The following is a 21,930-nucleotide window of genomic DNA, read 5'->3' as shown; positions in this document are numbered from 1 at the left end:
CACGAAGTCGCGGCGTAAGCCAACTCGCAGGCCGTTGAAACGTCTAAGGCTAATTTTGTCCACTCTCATTCCATCAATTATTAGTGCATTTCCATTTGGAAGGAGCAGTCAACTGACATTCACTGCTTCTCCTGGTTAAAATTTCTGTTGGTTTTACGCAGCTATAACTAACATACAAATCCAGCCCCTCGTTTGTAACTATTAAGCTCGATCAACGAAAGCCGAACTTATCTTGTGAGCAGATAAAGTAAGTCGAGAGAGAGCGTAAGTGTGTTCATTTGTAGGCGAACGACGAGTAGAACTAAGGCCCGATTCATTGGTGTAGCCATGCGTAGTCGGCACCAGAGAAAAGCCGATGGTAGGCAAAAAAGAATGCAGACATTGAAATATTTGCAAGCGAGGACTGAGAGAGGCGTTAGAATATGAAATATTTAGTGGATGGCTCCAATCATACTTTCCGTTTGGCCGGTCGCCTTTTCTGATATTGTGTTCGACATAACGATTAGTCAAAATCTGCTTTTGTGAACAGCTTTAGCATAAGCGAGAGTACACCTTCACCATCACTTTTTGGTGAGGTTCTGCCTCTACGTATTCTCTTAAAGAAGTGAGGTCACCCTGCACCACAAATTTAAATAGCGGTTGAGAGGCTAATTTTCCTAAGCGTGAATACTTCTGTGAATAGAAGCCCCAAAATGTGGCTCACATAAAAAAGAAAAAAAAAAGAGAGAAACCGTTGTCACCTGCATAGGATATGTAGCCCCATTTTCGGGCTGATAAATGTAATACTTCGGATTGAGTCACACGTGATGAGCGAACCTGCACCCAGCAGTACACCACCGAGCCCGTCAACGAGGTATCTGTCACTCACTTTAAACTTCTTGCAGAAGATACCGAAGGACTTGTAGTCGGTAATCTTTTTGGAAGCTTCAGGTACACGGTAGCGTTCCTGTAGGGTCCCAGCACCTTGGAGCTGCGAAGATCAAGTGATCACCCTCGCGTGCGCTCACTTCACAGGATCCGAAACTCCATTCCACAATAGAAAGACGCATACTTTTATCAACGATCACTCGTGTAGTCATTCAAATTCCTCGAACAAACGAGACCACTTACTTAGGCATATCGCCAATATTCTGCGAGGTTAGCGCCCATGTAACGCCAATGAACGCGGAGGTTATGGTTTACTCACTTGCATTTTCATTGCACTTAATTTATCCTTTCTTTCTTCTTCTTTTACGGCACTACTCACTCGTAGGCAACTCGCTCAAAGCAAGCACCGCGTTGTGGTTCGAGCACAACTTATGGTCTGGATCACATGCGATTGCGATCATGGCTAAGTAGAACGCCGCGGCATCTTGTGGCACATTTTAGGGACGGTTATCTCAAAATTGGTGCTAGTCTCAGTATTTCTTTTAAATAGATATGGCATTAGTATACTGCCTGGCTTCCATTTATAAATCCCAACATGTGTCTTGGAACCAATAATTCAAGGAGCAGCTTAGCGAAACTTCCAGTATCACTCAATTGCAAGTTCATAGAAATGTTAGGACTCTCTATGAGTATTTACAGTATTAATAAATAAATAAAACTAAATTAATTAAACAGTGGTCGAGCAGGGATGGTCGCTGGAGATAAGATATCGACAAGGACACTTGTCATTGTGAGAGTTTCTGTCCTGACGAAGACAATGTCTCTTTCTTGTCGACATGTTTGCTTCGGCGACATTCTTTGTTCTACCAATGTTCTACCTTCAAGCCTCCACCTTCCTGTAAAGCTGTTTGACATACAAGTAACGGTTAGTCGTAACAAAGTGTTCACCTATATGTTGAAGGAATGCCCCATGAACCACAGAAAGTACGCAGTTCCAAACGACCGTTTTTTTTTAAATACCTGCTCTCATTTAAACAAGGTACAGGAGCTTCATGTTGAACATCACTCGCAGTTATACACACGGGCCACACCAAGCCTAGTGCATACTGCACTTGCTGTGTGCAATAGCGCGTATGGCAATAGTGTGTAGTGCAACACGCACTACGCAGAGTGTAATGCAATAAAATGTATTCCAGCAAGCTTCAAATACAAAGTTGTGGTCTGTAGTCCAAACGTGGTTTTTCGCGGTTACATTATTAAATTTTCACGAGCGCACGAATGATGCTTTATGTATTGATAACAGTGCGTTTACACGACATGTATACAATACTGTGATATCAAGCAGACGGACCGATTAGCAGCTCGAGCAGCACTTCTCCGCAACCTCGTCTTCTTCGACCTCCAGTCAGTGCTGCCCCGATGCCGTATTCATGCGCGTGCGAGGCGTAGCAATATTGAAAACTACTGAAAACGTTTTTTTTTTGCATGAATGTCGAGATAATTAAAGGTATGCCGCGACGGGCCGTGAAAATAGCACGATTGAAGCACTGTCGCGACCGCGTGCACGAATGTTAATTCCTTCCGCATTTCGTTACTCGAAACCTACCAACGGACCAGCTTTCTGAGAACGCTATCTTCACACTTGCTGCCATACGATGTATGTCCTGTGAGATTGTACATGTCGAAAATTAGACTTGTACGCACCTTCCGGCCTCGTCGGGCAACTGATCACCTGACTCTTCGTCCAGTTCGGCTTTGGTTCCGGCCCAGAAATACGCATCTGCGAGGATCAATTTCGCGGATGTACCAGGAGAATCGGAGCAAGGTTGCGTTCTGCTGAGAGATGTTTTAAGTCCCCTATGCAAACGTCCAAATGAAAAGGAGGCCAGATAAACCCTAAAGTTCCGATAACGCATTAATGGGATAGTCACTAGTGCAGTCGGTTCGTGAAGATAGAGTGGAGCTGCCGATGACGTCGAACTCTCTTCTCCCGGGAAAACGGAGCTTCGTACAAGTCGCTTGCAACGATTGAGCATTGTCGTAACATTGTGTGCTCCCTTAGACGAGTTCACTCTTCTTACTAACCATTCTTTTCTAATTATATTCCTCAGTGTCAGGAAGTAGAATTGCCGTATGATAATGAAAAAAAAAAAACACACAAAAAAAAACAGAGTATGTTGTGACCTGGATAGCAATGCTGAAATCATGGACAATTAAAAAGTGCTGCAAGTGTTTTCTCTAGAGTTGAACATGTGCTAGAAAGTCGGCACTGATGTCATGTTTTCTTTTTTTTTTTTTTGCAGCACAACACAAGACCTGTCGCGTTACTGAGAGCAGTGAGCTCGTGGCGTAGGAGCTCGCCTGTGGTTAGCACTTAGCTGTCGAAAATGTCAAACTGTGGCCTCAATTATTTAATTCCAAATTGCCACGCTTTTCAGCGTACCTCTCGCGTTTGCGTATACTATTCATGTGCGTGCGCTCATAGCTTTGTAGCGAAATGATTACACATTGCTTCCCAGGTTCCAGGCTAACCTGGCTGTGCTGATAACACCGCCGAACAGCAGAGCCTACAGCATTATGCAAAAAAAAAAAAAACCACAGCAAGAAAAATACTTGAGACAGGAACCATCAGGTGATCATTATCTATGTCATCCGAATCATTTCTGAAAGGTATAGATGACGCAAACGTGTCGGCAAATTTTTTTATTTCTTAAGCGCTGTTCTTAAGTGTCATTTTTGCGCTACTTCAGCCGCAAGGATGCTGCTCATTATATAGTAGCGCCTATGCGCACTCAAGTACGAGACATACTGGCATGCAGCTAGGTCAACCTCTCTAGTTAACACGGGGTTGATGAGCTCGCCACGTAGCATAGTGGGCACTTGGGTCGTGGTGTTTAAGGTGACGTGATACACTCCTTCCAGGTAACGAGGGAACCACTAGTTGGCCCGGCTCAGAGGTCCAAGATGAACTCCCCCCCCCCATGAGTATTGTCAGGTTGTCGCGACGGCGTAGAATAACGCATTGTCAAAAGCGCGACCTCGAAACATTAATTCTTTATTGGCAGAACCTGCGTCCAGCAAGGCAAGTGGCGGAGAATACCAGTTGGCGATCGTCGAAATCTGATCTGCGCTTCAAGTGCATCGGCTTTCCTACATGACTCGTTGAACGTGTCGGCGTAATCACTGGTGCCCGAGCACCTTCCAGAAAGTACCGCACAATTCGTGTCCCACATACATTCTGCTTACCCAAAGTTCGGCGAAAAACATACACAACAAATAAAATGAACGATAACATTCGAGTAAGTTACAAATCTGCAGGCGCGTCTTGCGCTGAGAGATAACTTTAAGCTAGCGGGTGAAATACAGTCCCCTAGAAAAGGATAAATAAGTAAACGTGTCAGTATCATGGGGAGTTTTCCTTCTCTCGAGGAGCGCAATTATGTTGCGCGCGGGAACGCCTAGGACGCCCAAGTACGCCCGCTTCTATCGGCACCCATAGCTCCCGCCTGAGCTCTCCGAACATCGATATGCACCGTTTATTTCTAGAGCTCGCTCTCCTAGCGGCGAGTGGAGCAAAGAGAGTGAAAATTGCTCTCTCTCTCTAGAGTATGGTCGAATCCCTGAACAACACGAAATTAGAGTCCTCGGACTTTTCATCAACCAACACCGCCGGTCCGACACAACACTAGGGAAGCTGCGGAAGGTGGGGGACCAGGTGGGCCGCATGGTCCGCCGGGTTTCCAACAAGCGCGGGGGTCTCAGATGCAAAGATGCCTTGCGGCTGGCTAATGCATTTGTGACTAGTCGAATCTTGTATTCGACTGCATACCTCCATCTCCGCAAGCATGAGGAGGACGCCCTTGAGGTCATCCTCCGAAAGATGATTAAGCGGGCCCTTGATCTCCCGGTCAGCACCTCTAACCAGCGCCTTCTGGGCCTGGGGATGGTGAATACGTATCGGGAGCTCAAGGAAGCTCATCTTACCAACCAAATCACACGTCTTTCTCAGACACTGTCGGGTCGCCGCCTCCTTGCCCGACTACACCTCCAACCTCTCAGACAGATGGAAGAGCGCGTACGTACGCCACAAGAATGGCGCTATGCCCTGCACGTGCGCCCTCTTCCCCGGAACATGGCATGCACACACCATGATGGCAGACGCCTGGCTCGGGCGGAGGCCCTGGCGCGCCATTATGATTCCAAACCCGGCGTTTTCTACGTGGATGCCACCGGCCCACACCATGGGGGATGGTTTACGGCCGCGGTGGTCCACGAAGGCAAAACAGTTAACGGCCTTAGCTTTCGCGCTAGAGACATAACATATGCGGAGGAAGTCGCCATCGCGTTGGCTGCATCCGATTCTCGCTCTCAAACCATCATTACCGACTCGCGAGGGGCCTGTCGGAACTACGAACAGGGTCAGATACCATTCCTGGCCTATCGCGTCCTTCAATCTAGCTGCCGAACCGGGGACCCCGACCCCCGATACGTCGTTTGGGCTCCTGCTCACATGGGATTAGAGGGAAATGAGGCAGCGGATGCTGCCGCCCGCGCGCTTTCTCACCGGGCTCCTTATTTCTCTGACCCCGCCGATCAGGACTCCACCCCAAACCCAATCTACTCGTATACGGAAATTACAGCTTACTATCAATCCGGCCATGAACTCTACCCCCGCCCGTGAAGAGGCCTCAAAAAGGAGGAGGAGCGTCTCCTGCTCCGTCTCTTCACGAACACTATGCTGTGCCCGGCGGCTCTTAAACATTTCGATCCGGCCTTTACTGGTACTTTCCCGCACTGTGCGGAGAAGTCTTCGGACCTCTACCACATGGTGTGGGCTTGCCCATCCAACCCTGCCTTTTCCCCCTTACGCAACCCTACCCGGGAGGACTGGGAGGCTGCCCTGCTTGGCTGCTCAGACCTACGGGCCCAAAAGGCCCTGGTTAAGCGCGCCCAGGCGGCGGCTACTGCCACTGGGGTCCCGTACTAGGGACTCCACCTAGTGTTTGTAAGGGGCGGCCTCTTCAGGGTCGTCCCGAGCATACCTCCTCGTACGTTTTGTCGTACAAATAAAAGTTTTTCACCACCACCACCGCTGACTGCAGTATCTCCGGGATCGACCCACATTTAGTTTTTTTTTAGACAAAATCGGCGCGTCCTCGAGTGTGACCTTGCTCTGAGCTTGACTCCAACTGGACAAAGAAACGTTTCGCATTTCTTAAAAGAAATTACGTCTCGTTGAGCATTTGCATTGCCGAAACAAGAGAATACATATAGACCAGCTTCGCGTTTGCAAACAAGAAACTAACTAGCGCGCAGGCACATGTGCAGAATGAAAAACTGCTGGCTTTTCCGTAATCGAGAGCAGACTAAAAACAAAAATGGGGTTTTACGTGCCAAAACCACCAGCTGATTATGAGGCACTCCGTAGTGGGGGCCTCCGGATTAATTTGGACCACCTGGGGTTCTCTTAACGTGCACCTAAGTACACGGGTGTTTTCTGCATTTCGCCCCCATCGAAATGCGAAATGCGAAATCCTGCATTTCGCCCCCATCGAAATGGCAAGGCAGATTGGTTGAAGATGATACTAACCACAATCTTAACATGGTTGTAGTATATGTTCGCAAAGCACACCCCACCACACCGCAGCACACCATACTGTGCAAATGCCCATATGGACGCTGCCCAGCTAGAAGACGAAAACCGGCTGAAGGCGGCACGACAGGCAGCAAAATACACCAGGGAGACAGAGAGCACTGCCCAGCTAGAAGAACGAAAGCGCCTCAAGGAGAGGCCACACAGCGTGGCGCCATCTCAAGAGGCGAAGCAAAACCCGCGCCGCGGAACTCACGGACGGCTGGCGTTCAAAAGATAGCAGGCAACCTTGTCTCAGCGCCAAAAGATGACAATCAAGTGTATGGTGCCCTGTATCGGCCTTTTGAACGTCGCTATTGGAAATGACAAATAAAACTTCAGCGTACTAGAAGTTACAGCTTGAGTGATATTGTGAACAAACATTAGCAAGAACTCGGAAGCAATATACATTTTTTACGTGTTTGTAATGCGGTCTTGTAGAAAGGGTCGGGGCACCCGAAACCGCATTTTCTTAACTTTTGACTGGCAGCCCGGTTGATCTGGTTTTGTCTCGCAACGATGCCCAGATGTTCTTGTTTGAGTGCGTGAATAATGGCTCTAGCTTTTGTTGGAGGTCACTTGAAGGTCAGAGACAACGGGAGCTAAAAGCATTTCATACTTAAAATAAACCCTTTATTGGGATTTCTCGTCGAGCCACTTCAATTCGTGCCCCAGTAATCTGTGGCTTAGTTATTTTACGACGATAAAAGGCTAAAGATGAATAGAATCACGAGTGCCTGTCAGAACCGATAGGTTCGCGGTACGCAACAGTATATATAGGCAGCTATCTGCATGCCGTCATGGCTTTGCACAGGTCTCCACCGAAACAAGAAAGGGCTGGATTCAGTTGAATCATAGAAATTAAAAAGAAATAGTTTGTGTAAAGGACGGCGAGTCACGTCGAGCGAACAACGTGGTGGCGGAGTCAACGCATCTTGAGAAGATATTCATATAGTGCTGTGTGACAGACGACATTACACGAGTCATCGCCGATCCTTGACAGACAGCCGACTCCCCCTCATAACATAAATTTCGAGACAATTGCTTTTACTCTGAAGCCACCACGCTGCACGCAACGACCATTCGGTGTTACATTAAGCATGGTTCACACAGTCATCGTAGGCCTCATTCTGTCACGGCGTCCACCAGGAGAAGACACTTTCTCGACGGTTCGTCCTCGAAAACGGGACGCTGGTGCTGTTATGAGCCTCGGCCAACTTCGCGAACATCCGGTTCTTGAGGGGAACCAGCGAGAAAATACTTTCCCCTTATGGACGCCAGTGCCGTGATAGTGACGGTGTTGGGCGGATGACGACTATGCGTATCTAGTCTTACGAATACTATGGCAGGAATTTTCCGTTCTATAACAATGGAGTGCTCTTGAGAATGGTTTAAAAACCACTCTATTTTAGAAAGCTTCAACTTATTTGGAGACACGCTGTCGTAAAAGCCAGAGAGCTGTCCCTGATCCTGATCAGTGGCCACTGATCACCTGTAGGATCGTAGAAATAACTTTCTGAGATTGCACCAGGGTACTTCAAAAACCTTTCCATTTTTAATGAAAATGAAAAACCTTTCGTATGCTTGACAGAAGGCGCGGCAAAATTCGGTTGAACCACTTTCCTGACATGATGAATAAACCGTCTATGTTGCCCTCTAATCACCCACTACCAGTATGCATCGGCCAGCACACAGTATTTACTTCTCCTGAAGCAAACACTCGTTTTATCGTCGAAACACAAACGTGTTCTGCATAGTCAATACATTCTCAAGAGAATTACCGCAAAGAAAACGCTAAACGAACACGAATGGGGCAAAAAAGAAGAAAAAAAAACGTGCGTTTGCCTCCGTCGGTGCGAATGTGGAATAGCTGCACGCGTTAGACACAGACCAGCTACTTGTGCAATCCGCTTAAATAGACAGTCGCGCTATGGTAGAAGACCCGATGCATGTGCATAGGTGAACACACGTGTCTGGAACACACTCCTGAGGGCCAAAGCAGCTACCAAAGCTTAAGCCAACCCTGAGATCAAGAGGAATGATTGGAAACTGCAAATGTAGTCACGCAAACTCACATGCAGCCGAGTTTGTGCCATATGTGATCTCCAAATATTGCCATCGCAGTCCTGAGAACGTGATTCGCTCGTTCTAGAGAAGTATATTGACCTCTGTACTGGAGCTCTCCTAGCTGAGCTTGCAGCCGACATTCGAAGCCGAGAACTGAAGGAAATCGGTGGTACAAAGCTGGGACTCTCGATTTCCTATAATAATATGCCTCTCACGAACCGGAGTCAGCGGGTACATGATTTCAAGGTCATCTGGTGCTCAAGAACATTTTTACAAAAAGTATATATGGGCGCACCTACCGGGACCCCTTCCGTCGTATGTGAGACCCATGACGAAGATACCATCCTCCGCGGCGGCAGACACGTTGCCAGCGACGCCATGGTTGTACGTTGTGATTGTGCCTATCTTCTTGCCGAAATACTCGCTCGTGACGCCTGCAAGAACAGCCAGTGTGGCATTGTCAAATGTGTAATTCGCGAAGAACACCTACATATACATTGCATTTTGTTTTTAATGCGAAGCATTCTGGCGCCTTCATTCCTTCCTTCCTTCCTTCCTTAAGTCCGTCCGTCCGTCCGTTAAATTAAAACTTAATTAGTTATGTTTGTTAATTAGTCGAATATTTATTTCAAATTTTTCTCCGACACTTCGAGTAGACCAGCTCATGAGCTAGAACTGTGACATCTGCCACAGGCAACCTTTAAAAAATTCCCTGAAAGTGTTCCCTGAAACACCCTGTATATTGGTATATGACGACTATCAGGAACTTGCAACTTGCACATGATAACAAAACGAGGAAACTTTGTTTGAAATATACCTCATATCCATTATTCCATGCCTCAGAGCAATATATGAGGTCACCATTGTCCAAAGTATGCATGTTTTATTTTTTAGGTAGGCCGCTTTTTTTTGTACCAAATTATTCGTGGTTACTGCCAGTTTATTTAATTAGTGGCGTTTAGTTCTTTCTTGAGGTGACTTCTGCAGTCGACAAGTAGGCCTTCTCAAAAGATTGCTCTGCTGCCTAGTACCAGAGAGTCAAGTAAAAATGGCACATAGGCAATAAACATCCACGTACCAACTAAGCTAAAGTTGACTGGTGGCTACTCTACTAGACTGTGAACACTATTTCTTCTTTTTTAAACGCGGTACATTATATCTGGGACACCCTGGATATATAAAAAGACTTGAATCATCCGCTCACAGTGCGCGTACAAGTTATTTATTGGCTGCAGATATTACAAGAAAGAAATAGTTATTCCTTCACCATTGCTTAAAGCACGGCGTGCCGAACATCGCGTAAGACCTAGTAGAGCTTTTCAGTATGGCGCTCACGTTTATTAAAATTAAATCAAGTCACGCCGCTTAACAAAAGGATTAGTTGAACCACTGCTCAATGGCGTTGCCATTACTGGACATGATTGGTACAACCAAGCCGCGTACATCGTCAACTAAGGGGTCTTTTGGTATTCCTTGAATACATTGCCCTAACTGATAACATGTAGCCTGTTTACATCAACACCATCACACTTCTCTTACCGATAGCTACCATGATTATATATCTTATTACCTCCCCCCGCCCCCTCTTTTTTTCTAGGGCCTTTCTGTCCTCGATCGCCTTCCCTATGCAGAATAGCATGTAGACGCGTAACATATACTATGCTAGAGATATCTGCATTTAATCATTTGTCTATGCCCGCAGTTTGACACAGAAAGAAAAGCGATGGTTGACAACCTGCAAAAGAGCGGTGTTACGCACAGCACCTTTGAAGATGCCGTTTTCCCCGGAGGGCCCACGGCAATCAGGAAGAGAGCGCAACGGACTGCCTATAGCCTTCCTCCGAGACACGGGGTTCATCGACACCTGGTGTCACCCCTGATCTCATCTCAAAGGAGGATCAGGCGGAACGGTTGTCGGCTATGTATGCCAGGCTAACCCCGCCTGCTTCAACATCATCACAACCACCATAACCACTTCTGTATTTCAATAAAGAGCTTTCTCTACTTTTTTTTTTTTTTGCGATTCTCCTACATTTGGCAAGTATTCTGCGCCGGGAAATGTGGATTGAGGCACAGGGAAGAGAATATGTAGGCGATGCATGTAGCTGGCTACTTGAGAAGGGAGGTATACGAGAACAGGGCTGTACCTTGCACTGCGGCGCCGAGCAGCAGAGTCATGACTTGAGACCAACGAACCATGCTTGAACGCAATACCGACGCCAAGCGATTATCAGAATCGAGAACGAAAGCAGAATACACGCAGGACGTTATCGCCAGTGATATTTTCCTGCCGACGCATAGCACGAACCAGCGACACAGGTTTGCCTTCTTCTTCTTCTTCTACTTCTTGGCCTTACCCACTGCCGCCCGATTCTTAGCCTATCCCCATCAGTGGGTGCGAGCCATGACAAAGGTTCATCATCATCATCATCATCATCTTCATCATCATCATCATCACAATCATTTCCGCGCATGTAAGTGCATCGCAATGCATGCGGCCACGAAGCGGAAGTTTCAAAATTGATCTTTAGCTGCATAATGTGATAAAAAGAAATTTTCTTAATTTTCCGTGGCCCGTGAAACAAGGGCACTGGAGAGTGTGTTTAGTGCTGCGCGTATTTATTGCAGCCTAAAAATGCACGAACACACATAATTGTCATGGGGCACAGATAACAGCCATGAGGCTTCGGCACAAAGTGTCCTAAAAATACACGAACATATACACCGAAGACACCCCCCACCCCCCTCCCGCGCAAAATAAAAGAAAGAAAAAAAAAACTTCGGCGATGCCACGTTCAGCAACCTGCCATCGACGGCGACTGCGCGAACCCACCTCAAGTGTGTATAATTCGTATTGTAAAATTTGTGGGCCGACAGCATTCATATGGCGACAGATTACCAGCAAAGCTGTTTAGGCTGCATACATGGGCTGCATACATTATGAAATCACAATTTTTTCATACGGCACCACACTACGCCGACACAAGCGCCGCTGCGGTCACCGCACCTCCCATGCATCTGCCGCAACTGCTGCTGTATGCGCGTCGGCAAGTCCGACGCACGTGACGTTATATCCACAGAAACGCAGGCCACGTGCACAGGCGCCGTCGCCACACTCTTTCCGCCTCTCCCCGTACCCGTCTCCATTGCTGCAGCGCTCCCGGCACACTCATTCCCCCTCTACCCTACCCGTCTCCATTCCTGCCCACGTACCATGAGCAAGCTCCACCGCTGCTGAGGTGACCTGCTGGCGGAGGACCCCCCGGATTCTCCGGCTGTGATCCTCTGCGACTCGCGAATGGCGCCCCTGGCTCTTCGTCGAGCTGAGACCGCCGGCCTTGGCATTGCCCTGCTGGCGGAAAGCTTCGCACCCTTGCTTCAAGTGGCTTGAAGCTGTCGCTGCAGTGGCTCCCCTCTCACGTCGGCATCCAGGGCAACGAGAGGGCTGACGCCCTGGCAAAGGCCACACACACCGTGCTACTGTACCAGTGAGCACCGCTGTAACTGCCTTTGACTGCGCAAGGCACACGTTGCAGCGGCACCTACCGGCGCTCCACCCGGATCGGCGCGTCGCCAGCCGTCGCCCTCCCCGTCCACTTCCTGATCGCCGCCTCACAAGGCAGGAGCGGTCTCTCCTGCTGCGCCTCCGGATCGGCTGCTCCTGGACGGCTTCCCGGAGGTACAGCAAAGGCCTGGCTCCGTCCCCGGCCTGCTCAGCGTGCGGAGAGGAGGAAACAATCAACCATCTACATTGTTTCTGCCCCGCCTTCTCCAAAGAAAGGGCTTATCTCTACGCGTCATTCTGACGCTTGGGACTCCCTACGGTCTCAGCATCGCAGCTGCTCTATCCCGGCCGGCACCACGGCTCCAGCTTCAGGAACCTTCTCACATTCCTGGAGGACACGGTGCTGTCGTGTAAACTGTGAATGCGCCGCCTGGCTACCACTGACAGTCAAGGGCTGCGTAATCGCCTCGACATTATCTCTCTTTTATTTCTTCTTTACGTACCCCGCCCCTTCCCCGAGGCGCTGAGTCGTGCTCCCTAAAGGACTGCAGAAAATAGCGCCTCTTCCTCGTCACAACCACTATCTCTCTCTATCGTGATACGGGCGTAAGCCGCCCAGGGTACCCACCCCTGGGAAGGCAAGCGGGGGATCCATACGGTGGCTAGAGGTAAACAGCTTCGCTAGCACAGCATCCGCGTACCCTCCCACGTGCATGTAGGGAGGAAAAGAATTGGAATGGAGCGGTACGGGACAATTTCGACGCCTAAAAAACGACAAGGCGGGATCAATAGCAAGATAGGCTTTTGTACCTTCCACCGCCAAGCTAGCCGTGCTCAGCGCACGCTCACCCGAACATACAGCCGGTACGAAAGCAAGGCGAGAGACCGGGCTAGTTGGTATTCTATATTGATACGACCAGCGGTAAGAGAGACGCGAAACACAAAAAAGAGGCGACAAGGACAAGAGCTGACTTCCAACTGGCGTTTATTACAACGAAACAATAGGTGGTCACTAATCGCAGAACGTACACGTGATCACAACCGCACATACTTTGGCAAGTAATCAAGGCTGCCGCACATCCGCAAGAAAAAAACCAACATAGCCTGAGGCGGCCCCCCACGTGCAAATCACTCTAAGTAAGCAAATTATTTCCAAATAACTTGCTTACTTGGAAACTGTGTACTAATATGGTACGAAACCACCGTGCGGATTTCGCAGCCGCGATTTGCAATGAAGAAGGTAAACGAGTGCGGCGCAATAAACGACCGAAGTCGTACAAACGCACTTGGGGAAAATGTGCACAGAGCGGTTGACAAAGCCCCCGAATAAACACGTATCAATTCAAACCTACCGTGAGCGCCAGCGCAGGGTCACATGTTGGGCCGATTTGTCACGGCATGAGAAAAATAAAAGAAAGAAAGCGAAGGGGACAGCGAGCATTGACTTGCGACGACGGGTCAAGCCACCGCGTGCCTTCTATTTCATATGCTCCATCTACGCCCGCGTAGAACACGCGAAACAGCCACTGGAAGTGCACCCCTTAGCGACAAGGACGAGAAGAAAAAAAAATTCGTCGTCGATTACGATACTACCTCAAGCGAAATTTGATCGCCGCTGTACACGTGTTTTCATTTCGGGGTGTACTGGCTGGCGCAGACAATCTATCTCGTGCAGCACCTTGCAAATAGAGCAAAGTGCGGCGCGACTGCCTCGCTGATCGGGAGATCGCGAGAGGCGGCGCGTGGGTGACGCGTGGGCGCGATTCACAGCAGCCGCCGCAGACAGACCACCGCTCATGCTGCGCTTTGTTTGCCAAACAGACGACGCGCGCTACTCTGGCGCCATCTCATAGCCATCGTCGCCGCAAAGCACGTCTTGCGCGGCACTACGCTTTTCTACTCACGCTTTCGCCACACCCGGCTCCTCCGCTTTCCTCCTTGCCCTCTCTTCGCTGTCGCTGTCTTTCATCTCCCGCTGTGCTCCGTGTTCGCTTTCATCCTTCGCTGTTATCGTTCGCTCTGTAACGAGGGACAACGTCGACGCCGACGCTCGCGTTAGGAACGGGCGCCTAAGACATGCGCTCTAAAAAAGACAGGCGGGGCTGGCGACGAGAGCGCGACACGAAACATGCGCTCCTGTATGGGAGAAGGTTGGCAAGGAATGTCACTTGCAGATGAAAGTCAGGGCTAAGACAGAGAGAGATGTAGGCAGTGAAGCTCCCCATCTGGCAGAACGACTTTGTAACATTTCAAATTATCTCCAGCACTAAACGGGCGAATAAAAAAAAAAGTTGACAGTCACTTTAGCATACGCTAAAGAGGATGAAAGCGAGGGCCTGCGCACTCACGATACATTCATTACTTGACATTTTCATTCGAATGCGTTGTTACTTTATATTACTGGTTCGAGCGCCATGATTATTGAGACTGTCTCAATAACCTGTGCCTTAATTAGCACCAAAGGTCGTGGGTTCGTGTGGCTTAATTAGCTACATCTTAATTAACGGTGCCTTAATTGAACTTGCCTTAAATAACACGAAAGGTAGTGGGCTCGACTCCCAACAAAAGGTCGTGGGTTCGAGTACCCTAATGAGCTCTATCTGACTTATGGTAGATTTAATTAAGGCGCTCGAACCCACGACCTTTGTTTGTGGCACCAACACATGGTGGCACCATAAAGTTTGGTGCCACAACGCCGGACACCGAATTTTTTGGCCTATGAGCCATTTAAGGCTTTCGCCTTAAAAAAAGAAAAGACCTTGCGGAAGGATGCTTTGCAAGCGCGTGTATAACCAATATTTCCGACAGTGCTTAGTAAAAAAAAGAAAAAAAAAAACATGCGGGTCCTACGTGCCGTACAAATCGATGTAAGCCAAACTTTGTATGCTATTTGCATTGATCGACGATAATGTTCTGCTTGTCGCCTATGCTCGTGGTGCTCCCGACGCTCGTCGTCTTTTAAGGCCGCCACGCATCGTTGCCTTGCCCCACGTCTTCGAGCCAGCATACATTCGCGGTCTGCATCACGTTCCGCTGCGTAGCGAAGACGCTCGTCTTCCACGCGACGCCTTTTTCGGGCCTGGGTATTCTCGACGCTGAGTCCACACTTGGGAGCTATTTTTCTGGCACGTGTTTACGTGACCCATGCCAGCGGTAATGTTTATCCAGGAAAGTTCGTGCTCTACCTTCGTCTCGAACTCACTGAGCCTGCACTTTGCCTTCAGAGGCAACACACTTAAATCTCGTTATAACGAAGTCGAACGGGCGCCGAATTTTTTTTTGTTAACCATTAGTTCGTTATAGCCACTGACTAATTATTTATACGGTTATTATACGGGTACGGGTATGCGAGGATATACTCACTACAGGTAAGTCGTCTCGGAGGCATTAGCTCCCGTCACCGCCGAGCGGCTGTGTCTAAAGTAGAGTGCTAATCGAAAAATGGCGAAAAACTGGGATCAAACACAAAAACACAAGAACCGATTTTATTGTGCTCGAAACTAGCTGCGTAGCCTTTCATGTAGTTGGCGCGGAAAAGTCTGTGATGCTTTGCTGCTGCATCTTCCTCAAGCGAAGGACGGCCTTCTCAGCAGCAGCTGCTATCTCGAGACCACCTTCTCCGTCTCCGTTCATGCCAAAGTCTCTGGCTTTTCTCTGGAGTAGTGCGCACAGCACGCTAACAGAAGTTACGCTTGGCCAGCGTGGCTTAGCTAGCTTGGTGAGCTTGTCTTGGCTTAGGGCGTTGCCGGTGCAGCGCAGCCGCGGGAGATTTAAACTGGTACATTAAGAAGCCCGCAAAGCGCCGCGTATTTTAACAAATCAGTATTTTGGGTGAAAAAGCGGGCGGTTAATTGTCATTTTGGAAAGAAAGTTTTTCGTTATTTACGTTAAACAGTATAAAACGCTTTCGGTAAAACCAAATTTTAAACACGTGTTTCTGTGGGGACTTTCAAGGGGAAGTAGGATTCTTTCGTTATATAAATTATTTCGTTATAAACCGTTTCGTTATGAGGATATTAAATGTATACGGTCCATAGGCGAAGATGCAGACACAGTTGGAGAGGCCAATACCTCGACCGTATAGTGCATCACTTTAGACTGTTCACCGTCGCGAACCTCCAGAAAATTGTCACAAATATGTGCAATGCAACTTTCACGGTCTTCTGAATGCGCGGAATCAAGAAGCGCAAGCGGCGCCCGTGAGTGTAAGCAAAGAGAACTCACTGTGAGCGAGATTTTCTGTTCTCAACGCGCTGTAGCATCAGACACAAGGCACAATGCGGCAAAATGGCGCAAGACCGTCCGATCCGGCAGATGATGACAGTTCTGTGCGCGTTTACCTCCTCCTTGTGGCCAAATCGGTGGTCCGCACTGTCTGTCACCATGAGCAACACAAGCGAGAGGCAGATGATGCTTATAATGATGGTTTATTTTATGGCACGTACCGACAAAGAAATTTGACCAACTAACGCGTGTCTCATAGCAACTATGGGAGGTCTGCCAAAATATGCTTGGATCATTCCAAGTTACAACACACTGCGGTGACCGTGCCAGCCCCATGGGCTGTCCTTCCTATCAACTAGGCATGGGCGACTGGCGCTTGGAGGGTCAGAAAGCCTCCAGATAAACCCACTGTGTTTGGCTGCAAAAACGACGAAGTCAGGAGGGCGCATAGTCACGCTCCGCGCAATCGGTTCTGCCGGAGCAATAAAGTACTAGAAACTCGGATTTTGGGGCGTGTAACCATGGGATACATTAAAACGCACAGAAAAATTCGAATTTGATGGACACCTTCCAATTCGGACCGAAAAATAAATTCCGAAAAGGCAGAATGCTAGACATACATGACCTCCGCTTAAATGAGTACGGTAATCTTTTGCGCGGTAAGGCGTCATCCGTCCTTTTCGCCCGCTTTATGTTCTTGCTGTCCAAAAAGCAGAATATTAAAAAAATAGGACACTTGCATTCGGTGCAATCGCACTGCAAAAACGTGCAATGTCTTTCCGGCACTTGCGCAATGGCCTGAACATTGTGGCTAGAAATGGCACATAACGCATTAGCCCCTCCTGACATGCTATCGCGCGGAGAAGACGAATTTTAGGGTAATTGGAGCCGCGGACCCTTTCGATCGATACACCAAGTTTCACAAGACGCAAGCTCGGGATATTGTGAAGCTCCGTGTCTGTTCACTGCAATCTTTCCCTTTGCGTCATGCTAAAACAGAACTACCCTTGTTTACGTCGATGCTGTCAGCACACGTGAAACTTTCAGGTTCTGGTATACGGCAGCGAAAACCACACAAACCTGAACATCGTTCTGAACATTCTGACTTAGGGTACTGCATTTACCATTAACAAAGCGCGCCGCGTGCAGAACGAAATGCATGGCTGAATAAAGAAACGTGTCATATTAGAGCCTCTCGAGCCTTCCGCAAGTTTTACAGGCTCAAGTAGCACAATGGCTTCACTAATTTTCTCACGTCTAGGCAGAAGGAGCGACTTCATATCATTACAGAAAGTCCGTCCTTTCATCCGCTTTCTTCGGCTCTTACTGTTCAAAAGCAGAGGAATATTCGGAAAGAGAACGGTTGTATTCGGCGCTCTCGCATCACTAAAAGTGTAAGGTATTTGAGGCACTTGTGCAGTGGCTTGAACATTTGACGAATAAGCAGTTGGAGCATTGCACAGACAAAGACAAAAATAAAGGAACAGAAACAAGTACGATAAACTGCGAAAAACAATTCACTTCAGGAAGACGCCAGCCGTACACCAGTCTGTTCTAATTAGCCACAAGTCACTGCAACAGGACTTCTAAGCACCTAAAGGTTTTACCGGCCACAATCTTAGCGAGCCGAACATTCCGCTAGAAATGGCACATACTGCAGAGCAGCTCCAGAAATGATAGTGGGCGGAGAACATGAATATTAGGGTAATTAGAGCAGCTGATAATTTGCGATAGATACACTATGTCTCACAAGACGCAAGCGCGCGATAGAGGAGCTTCATGTCTACGCACTGCTAAAAAGAAACCATGCTTTCTGGCGTCGATGCTGTCGGCAAATGTGAAAATTTCAGGTTAGGTTACTCGGTAGCGAAAACCACAGTAACGTGCATGTCGATCGGCAAAATCATTGAGGATGCAGTGCAGATTTCGTAAAGTTCAGTAAGTCAATTAGACTTCCCCAACGGCATTGGTCATTATCAACGTAAAACGTTCAGAGCGAATTGCATGGTTGAATAAACGTTAAACAAGTCTGTCAGTTAGAGCCTCTTGGTGTGGTCCGAGCACTTTACAGAAGCTATCAAAAGAATGGCTTAACTAAATACCTGCACGTCTATGCAATAAGCGCGAAGTTCAAATCTCAGAAACGTAGAATCATAAAAAAGTTGACGAAATATGTCAATAATTACAAATGCAGTTGCACTCAGTAACATCCGAAACCAGGCAATTTTGTCCACAAATTAACGTTGCCACTTCGTATCGTTCCAAACTGCGATAATTCACGTCCTTATCCAACAAACAAGTGGCATTTTTCATCGGGGTTCATCTTGGATCGTGTAGGGCATTGGAAAGCTTTAGCAAAAGCTCTGGAATTCCTCGCCACCTTGTTACAATCAAAATTATGGGAGCTCTTTTCACCTGATATGTCGCACAAAATATAACATAGCGTCATGAGGAAGACCTCGTCTTCCGAGAGGTCAGCAGGCAGCACCAGGGGCACGCTACCGTCTCGAACGTGAGACTGCTTCATGGCTGTGTAGGTAATCTCAAAAGCAGACACTTCCGGGAAGAGGCTGTGCTCTACAGCACCATCGAGGCATCGATCCCTACGGTGATATTCAAACAGGCTCGCATTGGACATGATGCTGTCGACCTTGGATCCGTTGGGCGTCCACCGCACGCCTTCTTTGTCGAATGCACGAACCAAGTGGGTCGCCATGAGGAACAGGAGACCACCATACAGCATAGCCTTCGACCCGTGCGGATAGTACAGCGGTGCTGAGATGGTGCCAGTTGCCAGTTCTATGGTGTTTGAGACGTAATCGTAGACAACGTCGCCAGGCAGACTGTTCCAAGGCAGCCTCATCACCTCCTGATATTGACCTTTCATCATTATTACGCTTGCATTCTTTCTCGTGCTCATCCATAGGGCCGCGAAACTTGTAGCATTTTCGGGAAACCCACCGTACAGCTGCTCGAGCAAGTCAGCGTTCACGACAGCGTCGGGGGGCCACAGTGACTTCTTCACAGCAAAGATCTTCTCGGTTAATTGCGCCTTGCTCTCATCGTCTATCCAGTCTGAAGCGTTGACCTTTTGGACAGCTGTTGAAACCACGTCGTCAAAGCCGTCGTTAATGGTCTTGATGTCCCGCGAATTGAACCGGAAGACCAGGTCGAGCGCAGCAAGAAGAACCTTGTAGGATGCTTCGACCTGATGGCCGCAGAAAAGAGGCAAATAAGCCGCTGCTTTCTGCTTGCTGCCGTAGTGGTCGACGAGCATGCGATAATCTGCCACGGGAGCGTAGTACTGCACGAGTAGCCACGTCAGATGCATGTTCAGCTGCCGCACGTTGTACGTTTCGAGAAGCCCGCCGACCAGCAGGAGAAGACGGACATTGCTGACGGCGATTTCATCAGCTAAGCTTAGCTGTCGGCTGAGAGGCATGGATTCCTGGAAGCTTCTAAGCCATCCGAAAGTGAAGGCGTTCGGAACGTAGGCCGAGATATTGCCGAAGGAAAACACCGCCGGCTTTGCTGACGCTGAGTTGGCCAGCGAGTGCAAGGTGCGCAGTATTTGCTCCTCCAGGTCGCGGATCTCGTCGACAGCAGTTCTGCTGATGTTGGGTCTCGTACTGCTGTCCGGATACATGTGGGAAAGATACAGATCCCAGTACGTATCGTAAACGGGTCTGGCTACCTGGTGGTGGTAGAGCAGTACGGGAACGAGCATGCTCGGCCGGATTTGGAACCTCAGCCTTGTAGCTGACGAAGATTGATCCGGGACCTCCAGCACACTTACCGACATCCATAACGGGAATTGCCACACATAGGCAAGCTTGATGGCGAATTGCAGCGGTGGTTCAAATTCTCGCGGCGGTTTTGGCCAATCCCATCCTTGGTCCCTGATAAATTTGAGGAAAAGCGGCAAATCAGGTTTGTCCGACGGGTATTTGTCCTTGCACCTGCTGTACATAGCGAGCGCCTTCCTTCCAACGGGAATCTTGAGCGAGCCACCGACTAGAATGGCCTGGAGTCTCTGGAACCATGATAGCCGCACAACGTCTATGACTGTCTTGGAGATCTCGCTGCGGTGGGAGGATGAGCGCACTGCCGAGCAAACGAACGCTTGAAAGTCCTCGCAGGGGTCCAGCGTCCAGTTGAGATGCTTAGTGAGCAGCGAGGCGTGTGCACGGCAGTCTTCCGTGTTGCAGAGCGCGGAGTGGCTCTCACTGCGCTTGTGGAAGCTCGAAATGATGACGAGGAAGCTGACGAAAGCGAGAAAACCACAGCTAGCCAACAGGAGTGCGCAATGGTAGTTTCTTGCAGCAGTGGGCTCCGAGGTTGACGGCAAGACCGGGGACATCGCATCGTGTTTTGGCTGCAACGAATGTTCCACGATTTTATTGTTAACGAAGGCTGTTTTCACTAGACTGTCTGACACCCACTTTTGCAGTATCTTTAGCGCATATTTTGGTAACAAGCCAAGCAGGATAAATGCCCTCAGTGGAAGCTTACAAGCATGACATTTCGCTGGTGTTTAAATCGGATTGCTTTAATACCCTTTTGTAGAAATGACCGGATATTTTGGGTCTCTTGCTGTTTACAGTTTGCTATAGCTCGCCATGAGCATTACAATGATGTCATCAGCAGCTGACCATGGAATTAGATCAGGCGGTACGCAGAATCATAAAACAACCCGACACTTTCACATGATAACAGCTAGCGATTAAATAGCCAACTAGTTTTTATAGGGTGTATGGGGTCTGATTGCTTGAAGAATCCCGATAGAATCGTTACCACGCGTCGTTTTCCGCTGTCCGTGCAACATGCCCAGCTCTTTTTCTTTTTTTTTAACACCGAAGCTGTTTCTGCGGATCCTGTGCCATCGTTTGTTCGTTAAACCCCATGTGACCTAGCGAGAGAGGCAACGTAAAGAAGAGCTCAACCCTGTGAGAATGCTGCGAGAGAGTGTAGAAAAGAGAACGGGGAGGGAGATTGACGTAAGTTCTGCAATTTTGCTGATGTTGGGTCCAATACACGTGTTGGGGGGGGGGGGGGGGGTGATGCGCGCCAACCAATGGCGGCGCACTAAAAATGTACGTCATCGGAGGGGTGGGTTGTGAGAGTAGTTCGCGTTAGATTTGGTTGTATATACGGAGCTTTGGTCAAGGACTCTTGTCTGGAACGTCGTAAAAAAGCGTGAGGAACGCGCTAGGAACGCCGTCGCCGGTGGACGCCGACGCGTCCCATCCCTCGCTAGTAGCGCCGTTCGCAGCTTCGCTGTTCGACAATTTTCACGGAGTGGAAGGGGCAGTGATATTTTTGCACAGTTTTTCGCACTACACACGTCGACAGTGAAAGCAGAATGGCCACTTTTATTTTACTAAACAGCAGAACTTTAACCACTCATGCCTTCTGTTCAAGGGGAGCTCTTGCAACATGTGAGGAGGAAGAATTTTAATTAACCACTACCCATCCGACTGTAAGAAACTTTTAACTGAAATAGAAAGTAAGTTTGCGAAATTTTTTAGATAATATTTTTAGAAACATTGCCGACAACCCCCATAGTATTCTTTAATTGCTTCACAAATGTTTCAACTATAACTTCAACATATTCCCACTTAAGAAAGGTCTGATC

General features: G+C 48.5%; 1 protein-coding gene across 1 annotated transcript in view; it reads right to left on the bottom strand.

Annotated features, from left to right (window-relative positions):
• Positions 1 to 1,811: 1,811 nt before the first annotated feature.
• The window catches only part of LOC125947121 (endothelin-converting enzyme 2-like), a 31,006-nt gene continuing 10,887 nt past the window's right edge, over positions 1,812 to 21,930 (bottom strand). The window contains exons 2-6 of the mRNA XM_049671484.1: positions 18,711 to 20,670; positions 11,780 to 12,019; positions 8,866 to 9,000; positions 2,572 to 2,647; positions 1,812 to 1,815 (exon numbers count right to left, since the gene is read on the bottom strand). Coding sequence (XP_049527441.1) covers positions 1,812 to 1,815; positions 2,572 to 2,647; positions 8,866 to 9,000; positions 11,780 to 12,019; positions 18,711 to 20,670 — 2,415 coding nt within the window. The remainder of the gene's footprint in view (positions 1,816 to 2,571; positions 2,648 to 8,865; positions 9,001 to 11,779; positions 12,020 to 18,710; positions 20,671 to 21,930) is intronic.

This window comes from Dermacentor silvarum, chromosome 7 (genome assembly GCF_013339745.2).
Source record: "Dermacentor silvarum isolate Dsil-2018 chromosome 7, BIME_Dsil_1.4, whole genome shotgun sequence".
Classification (NCBI taxonomy): Eukaryota; Metazoa; Arthropoda; class Arachnida; order Ixodida; family Ixodidae; genus Dermacentor; species Dermacentor silvarum.
Note: the sequence above shows the minus strand (reverse complement) of the source record. Positions and strands in the feature narration are given on the sequence as shown.